Source organism: Alosa alosa, chromosome 19 (genome assembly GCF_017589495.1).
Source record: "Alosa alosa isolate M-15738 ecotype Scorff River chromosome 19, AALO_Geno_1.1, whole genome shotgun sequence".
In the NCBI taxonomy this organism is placed as follows: domain Eukaryota; kingdom Metazoa; phylum Chordata; class Actinopteri; order Clupeiformes; family Clupeidae; genus Alosa; species Alosa alosa.
Window position 1 is genome coordinate 5,713,911 of NC_063207.1, and position 13,416 is coordinate 5,727,326.

General features: G+C 41.0%; 1 protein-coding gene across 3 annotated transcripts in view; it reads left to right on the forward strand.

The window, feature by feature from the left end:
• snap25b (synaptosome associated protein 25b) overlaps positions 1–10,523 on the forward strand; it is a 31,601-nt gene extending 21,078 nt beyond the window's left edge. For 2 of the 3 annotated variants that reach the window (XM_048270857.1, XM_048270858.1), the window contains 5 exons: positions 101–149; positions 3,672–3,792; positions 7,608–7,724; positions 8,942–9,086; positions 9,545–10,523. In XM_048270857.1, coding sequence (XP_048126814.1) covers positions 101–149; positions 3,672–3,792; positions 7,608–7,724; positions 8,942–9,086; positions 9,545–9,613 — 501 coding nt within the window. In that variant the 3' untranslated portion in view covers positions 9,614–10,523. Of the gene's footprint in view, positions 1–100; positions 150–3,671; positions 3,793–4,034; positions 4,150–7,607; positions 7,725–8,941; positions 9,087–9,544 lie in introns of all 3 variants that reach the window. The other variant, XM_048270859.1, reaches the window with a different exon arrangement.
• The last annotated feature ends 2,893 nt before the right edge of the window (positions 10,524–13,416 follow it).

Genomic DNA, 13,416 nt, shown 5'->3' on the forward strand with positions numbered 1-13,416 from the left:
CCCTCTTTTGTCGTCCTCCTTGTCCTTCTCTCTTTTGTCGTCCTCCTTGTCCTTCCCCTGCGTTGCCTCTCTGCCTCTGCCTCTGCTTCTGGTGGACTAGAGTAAAGATGCCGGAATCAGAACTCTGGTTATGCTCGATGAGCAAGGAGGTGAGTCTCAATGGGCATGAGGTGGTGATTATGTAATTCTAGCTTGAGAACACGAGTAGAGTTTTAAAGGAATAGAGCAGGTAAACTGTCATTATACAGTATAATATGACAGGTACAATATTACAGGTGAATTAGGTATAATATTACAGGTGAAGGTAATATTGCTTAAGCTTGCTTAATTGCACATTTAGGGATTGGGACAGCAAAATGCAAGCCATAATTATGTTATAAATCATGTTATAAAATGTTTACATTATAGGTAGGATATGTGCATTGATATTAAAGTATCATATACCTATACCATAAATATATTATACCTGCAGTGCATTTTAAAGACCTGCTGACCTTAAATCTGTAACTGTTCATAGATTTTAAAGTCAGCTTGGGATTTGACTCGTAAGTGGAGTAAGGAGTGGTGTGTGTGTGTGTGTGTGTGTGTGTGTGTGTGTGTGTGTGTGTGTGTGTGTGTGTTTAAGGGGGACGATCAGTTTTGCTAGTAATGAATTTTCCACAAGCTTAAGAATGGATCTCTCCAGAATCCCTTTGGCTAAGGACACACACTCTCAAAATCAATTTGTAACAGAGATAATATATATAAAAAAAAACACACACACACACACACACACACACACACACACACACCCATGAAGAAGCCAAGAGGAGAGAAAATTAAAGAGAAATTCCTGTATACTGTGTCATCATCTGACAAGGTGTTGCTTATCTCTTAAGAGCTAAAAACAAACTCTATCCATCTGCTTTCCTCAGCAAATGAGTGGATTCTTGTGTGCGTAGAGGGGGACCTTAATTAGCTTATCAGTCCAACATAAAGCTGCCCCCTACACTTCCTACAAAATGGATGTCTCCTGTTCCTGCCCCAGTGCAATCAATTTCCAGATTCAGATTACCCAACTACCCACCCCCAACACACACACACACACACACACACACACACACACACACACACACACACACACACTTCAATCAATGGGACCCTACCACTCATCTAGCACAATTGAATATTTCCAGGAAAAAGCATGAACACAAGAAGAAAAGGATTATGTTCCAGTGCCTGTGATTAATGACTAATGATGTTATTTCTCTGATCTTTTGACTTTTTTTGTTTTGAGAATCATTTTTTTTCTGGCAAAATTTAACTTTCTCTTCAGAGAGAATCAAATAAATCCCAAGTAAATGATGTAGTGTATATACCAACCAAACATTAGATCTTATTATTAATGTCTGTGGCACCTGAAAGTGTGGAGCAGAAAGGAAAAAAATCAAACAGGCATTCACAAGGGCAGCCTCTAGTGAAACATCAGGCCCCTGCCTGATCCAAGCAGAAGCAGACAGAGCAGAAGGAAGTGAGACCTTAGGTGAGCGAGAGCTTACTGTCAGCCTGAGAGGAGATAAGATGTCCCTCCCTCCTTCTCCACTGACACGCTCCCTCTCCTCACTAATCGCCTCTGTTCCCCAGGATTACCACCAAACACTAATTAGCCCTCGCGTTTGTTCTCGAAACGACACTTAGCCCAGAGTAGCACACACACACACACACAATCACTCAACTGATGGATAATATCTCTGCCAGGTGCACAGGTTATGTCCAAACTAAATTATGATAAAGATTAAGATGAAGAACGAAGACTGAATTCTGATGGCATTTGACATTTTTTTTAACTGCTTGTGTTACCATGAACGAGTCGATACTAGTGCCAGTTTCCGCTCGAGCTGCCCTGTACAGGATTTGAACACTGGCCACAGCGAGTTGGCAGCCTGGCAGATGGGCAGCCAGCAGTACCAGCCACTCAGCTATGCAGTGCTTTTAAATGCCATCTTGTGCAGGATTATGACAAATGCTTTAATCCCAGTGCCTGTAGTTATGGCAGAGACAGTAGAGAGAGATATACTGGCTAATATTGAAGCTAAATTAAGGTAGGCCTACAGTAGGATTTACAGTAAAGCATTGCATTTCAATAATATGCAGTTTAAGAATAGAATAGAATAGAATAGAATAGAATAGAATAGAAGGGAATTCAGTCTTCATCACAACAGTCGCTTTAGATACACTATACCCACAAGCAAAGCATCTCTATTAAAAAAACAAACAAATGCTTGTCTAATATGCTCATCTAATTGCCATTTCTACAGTATGCACACTACCTGGCTAATAATGTGCATAATAACAGTAGTTTATAGTGTACATCAGTGTTGTAGTCGAGTCACTATGCCTCGAATCCGATAGCCAATAACAATTATGTACACTATAATTTCTGTTTATATTCAGTGGGCCACAAGCGAGAAGCAAGAAATTGCAGGAACTGTGCAGTAATGCTATGATATCTGATCAGTGTTTTTACATCAGTAGGCAATAAACTGACATTTTTGCTTTAACTTAATTTCCTCCTTGTCCTTGGGATCATAAAAAGTTCAATAAATCATTTGAAATGCTTAATATAGCCCAATGCTCATAGTTTCTAATCCCATAACCTACTGTAAGGCATCTAGTCACCTGAGTAACCCGCCATCAGAAGAATGCATCCATGTGTCCATGAATGCATTTACAGTATGTCTGTCACTCTGTCCTTAAACCTTTCGATCGTTTTATTCTATATTCAGCTTTTGTCTATTTGTGTCTTTTTCTCAGTCCCCTACCCCAAATTCACACACACACACACACACACACACACACACACACACACACACACACCACACACACACACACCACACGCACACACACACACACACACACACACACACACCTCAATCCCACACCCTTGAACATAGCAGGCTAGTGTGCTAGCGAAGAAGCTAAAATCCCCATGAGCGTTGGTGTCTGTCATTTGCACATCTCCTGCAAGGCTCCAGGCCATGGGGTGTAGCCTACTCACTCAGTGGAATCAATTTCCAGATTCAAATTACAGACACAGACACAAACACGCACGCACGCATGTACGCACACACACACACACACACACACACACACACACACACACACACACACACACACACACACACACACACACACACACACACACACACTATATATCCATGTTCATGTTGGCTTGGTGGCAGGCCTTTACTCTGATGCCAGCCAGTTACCGTAATGCCTGGCATGGACGTCTGAATGCTGGGCGTGGGCCATGTGCTGTCTTATGTTATTTCTCTAATAATACCACATGATGGATATATTTCATTTATGTTGATATTTATATTTATAGCTGTGTAGCCGCACAGTATGTTCACAGAGCATTAAAAGCTGCCATGTTTGTTTTAGTTGCTGGATATAAGATCCCTAGTGAGATGGCACATTAACTGCCAGAGCTTTCACGTTTTCCACACGTCCTTTTGATTGCCTGCATGTTCGCCTATCATCATGTGTTCAATCCAAACTAGCCATTTAGATGCTTTTACATTTCACAATTTTGTTTCCATTGCTTGTTTCATGTTTTTTTTTCTTTTGTTTTTGTCACAAAAGCAAAGCACCTCTTTTTCATCCTTATCATCCCCCTTTGTCCTGACCAGAGCAACTTGATCGTATTGAGGGGGGCATGAACCAAATCAACAAAGACATGAAGGAGGCCGAGAAAAGTTTAAAAGATCCGGGGAAATGCTGTGGAATTATGGAAATGTGTCCTTGTAGCAAGTAGGTACTGGTCAAGGGTCTGTCAGCTCTTGGCCCATGTGCTAGTGTCCAGTGTGTGTGTGTGTGTGTGTGTGTGTGTGTGTGTGTGTGTGTGTGAATAATTATTCCCTGTTCTTTGTCTCCTCTCCCTTGTTATTCTTCTCCTCCTCCCCCCGTTCTCTTTTTTATTTGTGGTGTTTGTTTTGTGTTTGTTTTTGTTTTTTGTTTTTTTGGGGGCGATATTTTAACTAATGTTTAATCAGAGCAACTGGAGCGCATCGAGGAAGGGATGGACCAAATCAATAAGGACATGAAAGAAGCAGAAAAGAATTTGACGGATCTAGGCAATCTCTGTGGAGTGTGCCCATGCTGCAACAAGTAGGTGCTGCCTGCTTGCCTGCATGCCTGCATGCCTGCCTTCCTGTTTGCCCGAAAACCTCATGAGAAATATGTGGTGGTCATGACCATCCATCCACAAAATGACCAGTACTGCTGCCTGCTATGGCACACCAAGCTATCCCATGCCATATAAAAGCCACAGCCGTCAGACCACATCATGCCATGCTGTACCATATCAAGTCATGCCATACTACCACACCATTCTGTATACCATTCTATATTATACCAAGCCACTTCTTATTACACCATGCCACGCAATACCTAGCCACACCACAACGTGCCATGCTACACTATACCAAGCCACACCACAACATGCTACACTATACCAAGCCACATCATACCATGCCATGCTACGCTATACCAAAACCACACCATGGTATGCCAAGTCACACTAAGCCATCTCATACCCAGCGAGCCATCTCATACCATTCTTCCTCTTCTCTAACCCTCGTCTCACTTTGCCTGTCTGGGCGTCAGTGATGGGTGTGGATAGAGGTGGATGTAGCAGGAGTCCTGTTAAACTGGTCCTCTGCCTTGGCAATAATGCATCTCCAGCCCATGCAATGCAACCCAGGCCAAGCCGTAGGCCTTTCCAACGTTGCCATTTGAACACATGCTGATTGCCATGCTTCAGTGGTCTCCTGACCGAGGCTGGGAACGCTTTAAATGTCAAACGACTTTAATTCAGGCAGCCACAGCTTTGTAATAAAGGCAGGCTGCCTCCAATCCATAACTTGCAGTGACAAGGTAGTGACGTAGCGTGTCACTTGAGCTTGTGCCCAGTGTGATGGGAATGTTCTAAAGAATTCTATTCTATTCTTTAGAAAATTAATGTTCTAAAGAATATCTGGGCTCATTAAATTCAACATTGAATTTTAGAAACTTACATTGTTACGGAACAGAATCTTTTGTTAGAATGTTAAAAACATTCTCCTCTTAAGGTTGGACACAAATCTAATCTGTTTGCTTGAGGCTACACTATCTGTGGTTCCATCTGACTTGCATGAGCGCAGGAAACCTCGGCTGTGCAGCCAACGTAATTTAAAAAGGGCGCATTAAATTGATAATGTGATTAATCAAAAGATGTCACCCTGTATATGTTAAAATACGGTAAAATGTGTGTGTGTGTGAGTTGTTTTGGAGATGAATACAGCCTTGAAGGCAGTGTGGGAAAATGTCAGAAAGCAGGCATTAGGCTGAAAGCACAAGAGCACAGAAATGAGCTTATAGATCTCACCTTTCTAAACAGCAACAAAAAATCCAAATGCATGTTTTTTATTCAGATGTATCGTATGTTTGAAACCATTGCATCTCTCAGCAGGCTGTCAACTGAGGGCCTTTGTGAAAACGGTGTTCACGCAGAGCTTCTAGAGCTATTTCCACAAGTAGTGGTACATGTTGAGTGGGAGAGCATAAAGAGGCATTTCATCTGACTGGTTCCTCTTGTCTGCTGTAGCATTAGAGATCACCTGGGTCCCATTTCAGTCAAGCCCAACAACCACAGCTGCGTTTACAGAGTCATCCACCTGCGTCTTTCTCTCTCTCTCTCTCTCTCTCTCTCTCTCTCTCTCTCTTTATCTATCTATCTATCTCTATCTCTCTCTATCTCTCTATCTTTCTACACCCCCCCATCAACAGAAATTATCATGAACCGGTAGTCACTATCAATTTCCTTTCAGCTCCAATTCATCTGAAAACCACACCATTCTCAAACCGCATACATTCTAACATTCTTCATACATAGCCTCGAGTCTTGGACTACACAAAATAAGCCCTTAAAAATGCTAAACACGGGCATGTATGAGATGGGGTTTGGTGCGCAGTGAGGAGCTACCAAGAAAGCCGGTCACTTCTGTGATATAAGAACTACTGACGTCTTCCTTGGACTCCTTAGTTCCTTTTCATTATGCATGTTTTCATGTTGCACGTGTATTGGAACATGATTTGCATGGCTTCAGTGTTTACCATTAAGAGCATGCACTGTATGTTTCCAGAATTTCTCTGTACAAATAGTTCTCATGTTTGTATACACTGAAAGCAGAAGTTTGTTTTTTCTTTAAAGACATCTGGCTCAAATAAAATATTAATGGTATTAAGTAAACAAGGTCTGGTTTGGAGGTCATTTGTTTTACTCTAATTGCTAATTATTGAAAATTTAATTTGGAGCACACATTTTCTAAATAAAAAGAGCTATATTTAATGAATTGTGTCAATTGCTATATGTATATCAATATACTTTTTTAAAAAATGTTACCTTATTACATGTCTCAACTCCAATGTGTCCTGATGTATAAATGTATCATGACAGCAAATCTCCAAAAGGTTCTTGAAGTTATTGTCAGACCAGACCTTATTTTAATGCCTGATGGCATGGGGCGTTTGCCAAATGCTACTATGCTAAATGCTACTATGCTAAATGCATGTGTTTGTATGTCAAGATGAATCATTTAATGTGATGATGCTGTTTTCCTCCTTCTGTTCTCAATACAACCAGCAGTGTATGTGTGCCCCTTATCATGCCATCACCTCTTCCTGTTGTTCAGTGTAACATCTTCCCATCCTGTCCTGTCTATCTGTGGGTCCTCCTGTCTGCCTGTTCATCTGTCTATCCACCTGTCTGTCTGTCTGTCTGTCTGTCTGTCTGTGTCTTTGTATATCTACCATTGGTGGTCATTGTTTTATCTTGAGCATATTTGTTTATCTTTTTCGGTGTATAATTGATTTACTGACTTAAATATTCATCTTGGATTTCTTTCTTTGAGTGACTACTGGACTGAGTGGCTATGTTAAACTAAATCCCTAAGCATATTCTGAGAAAAACAACTTTTTCAGCTTATGTGTGGGTAGAAAATACAAACGCTGTCAAAGCAGTCTTTGGTAGACAGGTTGATGAACACTGTCTCTCCTCTCTATAAATGCTGTACCATTACCCTTCTTTTGTATGCTATGCCTACCTGACCAAGCACACCTACGTTGTAGTGAATAGGCAGTACTTTAGGTTATAATTACTGCTGGTAAGGTTGGCTGCATGCTGAATTAGGGTTATTTATTTTCAACACACTGGAGCAGATGAAGTACACTGACAGTCAAACTGACAGCTTTTTGAACAGTGAGTTAACTAAATCGTTTAGTTCAAAGTTGTTCAGATGGCTGAAATCATTATTTTACCACTGCATGGTCACAAAAAAAATAACATCGGTTTGGTCAAACAGTTAGCAGTTATTTTACAAAAGCAAGGTCCAGTAGCCACTGCATTTTTAATCAATACTAAGAAATCTCAGTTCTCAGTTATGTAGAGTGGGCTAGTGGTATTTGCATGCTACTACAATACTGCTCAATGGCACTCCCATTCATATTGATGTGAATAGGCTATTGCCTTGAGCTGTGTGTATGTTATGTGGAGCCTCTCACTCACTGTGTTTCTATGTGTTTCGCAGACTGAAGGATCGCGGTCAGTCCTGGGCCAACAACCAGGACGGCGTGGTGTCCAGTCAGCCTGCCCGTGTGATGGACGAAAGGGAGCAGATGGCCATCAGTGGGGGCTACATCCGCAGGTGAGTGGGAGCTAAAAAGAGAGACTGCTACCAGTAGGGGGCGCTATTAGGAGGTGGAAGCTACATAAACAGGTAAATGAGGGCTAAAAAAGAGACTGCTACCAGTAGGGGGTGCTATTAGGAGGTGGGGGCTACATCCGCAGGTGAGTGGGAGCTAAAGAGAAAGACTGCTACCAGTAGGGGGTGCTATTAGGAAGTAGTGCCGTGATGTTTACATATAATGATTTATTTGGCTGACGTTTTTATCCAAAGTGATTTATGTATATGCCAGTTATTACAAGGGCCAGTCTCCCCAGAGTAACTCAGAGTTAAGTTAAGCCTTGCCCAATAGCACAATGGTGGTAGCCGGGACTTAGAATCCTAGAACAACTTGAACAGCTTGTCTGGCTACTACATGCAAATCCAATTCCTTAGCCCTGCTACACTTCCGCCGTCCCATGATGCTGGATGGCGTACGGGGTTACACTGTCTGGTCAGGGTGGAGATGTAACTGATGATAAGGGGGCCTGGATCAGCTCTGGCCTCAAATCTGACAGTGATAAATCACAATTCTTGATTGTTTCCCTTGTTGGAAGTCGCTTTGGTTAAAAAGCATCAGCCAGTAATGTAATGTAATGATAAAGCAAAGACCCAGTAGACTCGGGGTGGTGGTGTAGCGTATGTAAGTCACTGTGGATGAAAATGTCAGCCAGATGAATGAATAAATAAGGATGTGAAACTCGTGCCAGATTTAGGGATGGGCTGGTCCCAGAGGTAGATGATAACTGGAGCAGTTTGCTTTCTTTTCTCAAAAAGATATTATAGGGGGTCCAGTCCACACTCTCATTAACATGCCAATTTATTGCTGACATTATATCATTATACATGCTAAATATGCATGCAATGCTTTCTTTAAAAGTGTCAAATAAGTTTTAGAATACTAATACCGTATATTATTTATGCATGTGAAAGGTTGTAGAGAGAGTTAGTTGCAAGTGATGCCATTGTGCATCTTTTCTTTACAGTATTCATATTTCTTCCTCTCTCAGCAAGTAGTTGTTTGTTATGTCCATGCAATGGACTGTGCAAAGTTGCCATGACCCTAACAGCTTTTGATGTTCCAAGAGGTCATTGGCATCCTTAATGCTCTTTAAGCTTCCTGGCATGCGGTATACCTGCAATGTGTGTTTAACAGCGGTCAGTGCGCATTTAACCAAGCCACTCTGGTGATTTTGCAGGGTAACAGACGACGCCAGGGAGAACGAGATGGATGAGAACCTGGAACAAGTGGGTGGCATCATCGGTAACCTGCGTCACATGGCTCTGGACATGGGCAACGAGATCGATACTCAGAACCGCCAGATCGACAGGATTATGGAAATGGTAAGGATGGGTCCACTTAGAACGGGTCTGAGGTGATCCTGGCCTTTGTCAGGTCCGGTTTTGACTTGACTCAATTCAGCTCGACTCAAACTTAGGCTATTTGGTTACCTACATAAAACCAATTAGATTGGATACATTTCAAAATAACAGATGGACTACTGACAAGATTTAAAGGCAGCTAAGGATACTGATAAACAGACTTCCAAGGAACTTTCCGCTTCTATCATGGCTGTAATACTCCACTAAGGACACTAAAACTTAAAAATCTTTTTATAAGGGTCTGACAAGTAACTGAAACAGTAATGATGAAGTTTTAAAGTCAGCAGGTTTATTAAATGTATGATAAAAAAAATGATTTTGTCTAATGGGTTTTAACCCATTAGACAAACCCACCTAATATTCACATGGACCGCCTGTGTGTAGGCTATGTGCTTGACATCTCGTTCTCTCTCCTACAGGCTGATTCCAACAAGACCCGGATTGATGACGCCAACCAGCGTGCCACAAAGATGTTGGGCAGTGGCTAACTTCCTCCTATACAAGAAGTGCTTTCACCCCCCCTCCCCCCAGCCAAGTACCCACCTACGCTGTACCTGCCATGGTACACATGTGCTTTTATCATGGTTATTCACCCGGTCCCGATACAGTAGGTTTGCACACAGGCACATATCTGTCCCTACTGACTCCTGTAGAGAAAAAAAAAATGTTGTCCTGTATCGTCTGTCTTGGCCTCTTTACTGTAAACGATAGTGCTGGTAAATGATTACTGTCTATGAACTCCAATTCTCTCTCTCTCCAAAGGTTGTATATAGTGCATATTTGATGGCTTAGAGTTCATGTGTGAGGTTTTAATTTTCTTTTGTTTCTCTTTGTTTTTTAAATATATACATATTTATTATATCTTTGTCCACCTTTTTTGGATGAAGGATATTGAAAAAATGCTTCACGTGATTCAATTGTTCTTTTTTTCTGTTTGTACTTCACAGTAAAAGGCAGTAAATGGCTTAATTTCTTTTCAGTACTGCCATGCTGTATATTTTTATGTAATGAAACAAGAGAGGAGAAGGATGGCAGTGTGAATTAGCAAGTAATGTACAAAAGAGAATGGTTGTGTTCCCTTCATCTGACCCTGTCCCTTTACAAGTAGCTAGACACATCATGTGTGATATCATTGCATACTGTGTACTATTATTAGTGATAGATTTAGGGATACTGTGCGTAAATGAAACATTACACTGTAAAAATATCTAACATGGCAGTAACATGTGGGGGTATCTATGGTCAATATCAGGACAAGACAGAGAGTATCACATTCCTGCAACTTTGCAATAGTGCCACTGTTTTTACTCCTGTGTCTGTATATCAGCATTATGTGGTCATCGTTGTAAAATAACCAGTTCATGCCATTAAAAATAAACTATACGACCAAAACACAAACAAATAGTCCACTTCTCATCATTTTTCTTTTATTGTTTTTCTTTTCTGATACACTCACTCAAAAGTCGGTCACACTGTAGCTTGTGGGATGCATCTTCCAATGAAACTGACACAGAATCACTGAGATACCCTGTGGCTGTGTAGCGCTTTAAAAGCAGTGGCCATTTTCAAGGATATGATAGTGCTTTTCTCCGACCTGATTGTGCTTGAATGCATAGAGATCTGTTTGAAGCTGGAACGGTATCTATAGGCTCATGCTGCAAGCATAAAGCTGACCGCGTACCCCCCCCTCCCCCTTCTCCTCCCACCAACTCGTTCATAATGAAATCTTTTGGTCATTACTATGATGTAACATCAATATTTAAGATATAAAATTGCATTCTTTTATCCCTTATGTAAGTATGGACTAGTAATTGCATGATTAAAACATGAACACATGTATTCTCTCTTGCACACACACACACACACACACACACACACACACACACACACACACACACACACACATTTCTTTCTCACATGATGTAACTTTCTGAGGTATAGCAAACTGGCATTTGTTTTTGATTGTAATTGACATCAGTTGAATATGTGGGAAGGAAGTAGGGAATGGCAAATGGCTTCTGATGATGTGACACCGTAGGAATGGGCGTACATTGTACTAATGGATATCCTCTTTGAGCTTGGGGCTTTGGAGATTAGTGCTAGGCTACGTCACTAAGACCCAGCACATACCGCCATGCACACACACACACACACACACACACACACACACACGCAAAACCATACTCTCTCCTCTCCCATCCATAAACATACAACCTACAGCTCAGCCCCAGCTTTCTCATAGTTTTGCCATGCTGCTGTGACAGCACAAATGTTTGATCCTAAATAAATATGAAATATAGATAGGTAAACACTAAGTCTTACCAATGCAACAGTTTCAGTGATACAACACTTCAGTGAAACAACATTATTCTTGTCATGGATATTCTTGTCATGGATTGCATTGCATTGCATTGCATGTGTTATAATCACATAAAATCAAATATGTCTACACACAGCTGCTGTGTTGTTCACAGTTTATGCACCATTAAAGCAACTATACAATTAATTTATAGGTAAATATATATTTCATCGTCCACAGTGTTTTTTCCACAGTTAAATCAACACAGTTGGTTTCGGTGTTGTTAACCCTCTCCACTCTCATTCTGTGTGAGATTATAATCCAAGCCCTTCTCTGCAGCTGATAGGACCTCAGTCTCATCAGACCCTGATCTCAGCAGTGAATAAATCAGCTGCTTCAAAACACCACAGCCTCCTTCTTGTATGACAGCACCTGTATCACGGTTCTTGTTCCAGGTCAGTTTGCATTCTTCTAAGCGCTTGCATTATCACTGCTTTTACCCAGCCAGTAGGCTGCATGGTAGGTCATGTCTTCCAAGGTTCAGACACTCACAGTAATGTCTATATGTTGTACTTATTCTTTGCAAAGGTAAGTGTTTTAAGGGGCGGTGATAACGTAGTGGTTAATGAGCTGGGCTAATACAGTAGCTTGAAAAGTTGTAGGTTCAATTCCCGGCTTCCACCATTGTGCCCTTGAGCAAGGCACTTAGCATGGTGCGCTGGGGACAGTGTTACCCTTATAATATAGTATATGTAAGTCACTTTGGATTAATAAGTGTCTGCTAAATGAATAAATTTAAATGATTTGGGCTGTCAAATAAGAGGAAGTGTAAATTGCCTCATCCATTTTCTTAAGTTTACTTTTTCATTCTCTTTGTTTTTTTTATTGAAATGACCCAGCTTTACCCTCCTGTGGGCGTTATCAGTCGTGAGGAATGACTAGATAGCAGGATGACTGCAGATACATTTCTGTACCCAACCCCTTCCCCTATCTACCCCCACTTCCCTTTTTGTTCTGCCCTCCACGCACTCCATTTTTGTGTATCCCATAATTTCACTGTGTACATGCTGCATCTGTCACACCTCTCTGCCTACTCATTTTCCTGTATGCAACTGCATCCTTTCCACCACAAATAGAACATAATGATACTCTGCAAATGAAAATGAATAGCAGGTGCTGAAAATGGTGCCCTTTTTTGCCATACTTCGCACATAGTAGCGTAACTCGCATGTGTTTATGTGACACAAAATGTCGATAAGGGGCTGAGAATAAACTGGTGAAAGCAATGTAAGTGAAAGGAGATTAGATGAGTTCATAATTTTGAAAGCAATGGCCAAGAAGGGATATGATGTGGGGGAGGGAGAGACAGCAAACACTTACATAAGCTGAAAGCACTGTTAGGTCTTACTGTGAGGTAGGTGGGCACTAAGTGGAACAGGGGAAGAGAGATAGACAGAGAAATACTGTATAGAGGGAAAGGGGAGTTTATCATAAATTAAAGATATATCAAATGAAATGCAATTGAACAATAAAAACAATAACAGTAGGCCTAAGAATGGTAATAATTCATTAGCCCTACACATTATATCCTAGGTTCAATTAATAGAGTCACAACAGAGCACCTTTCATGAAATATGGCCCTATAGAAAAAGCTTGCTATTTGTACCCACAGCAACATCTAGTGGTGACAGTATCTGCAAACCCAAGGCCAGGCCTATAGTTTCAACCCAGTTACTGTAGTTTAGTTTACACACATAACTCCTAAAAGCCTATGTTTGCATGTATTGCATTATATGAATAGATCTATTATGGCAATTATTATGATAATCTAAAGTCATGGATGGCTCAGTATTTTGTTGTCAGACATTTATCTTATTTTATAGCGTGGTCATCTAGAAAAGTTATCAATGGTTACAGAAAAAAGTACAGAAAAAAGTTTAGGCCTACGATACAGGCCTACACAATTATTTTCTTAAATCAATGTAGGCCTCA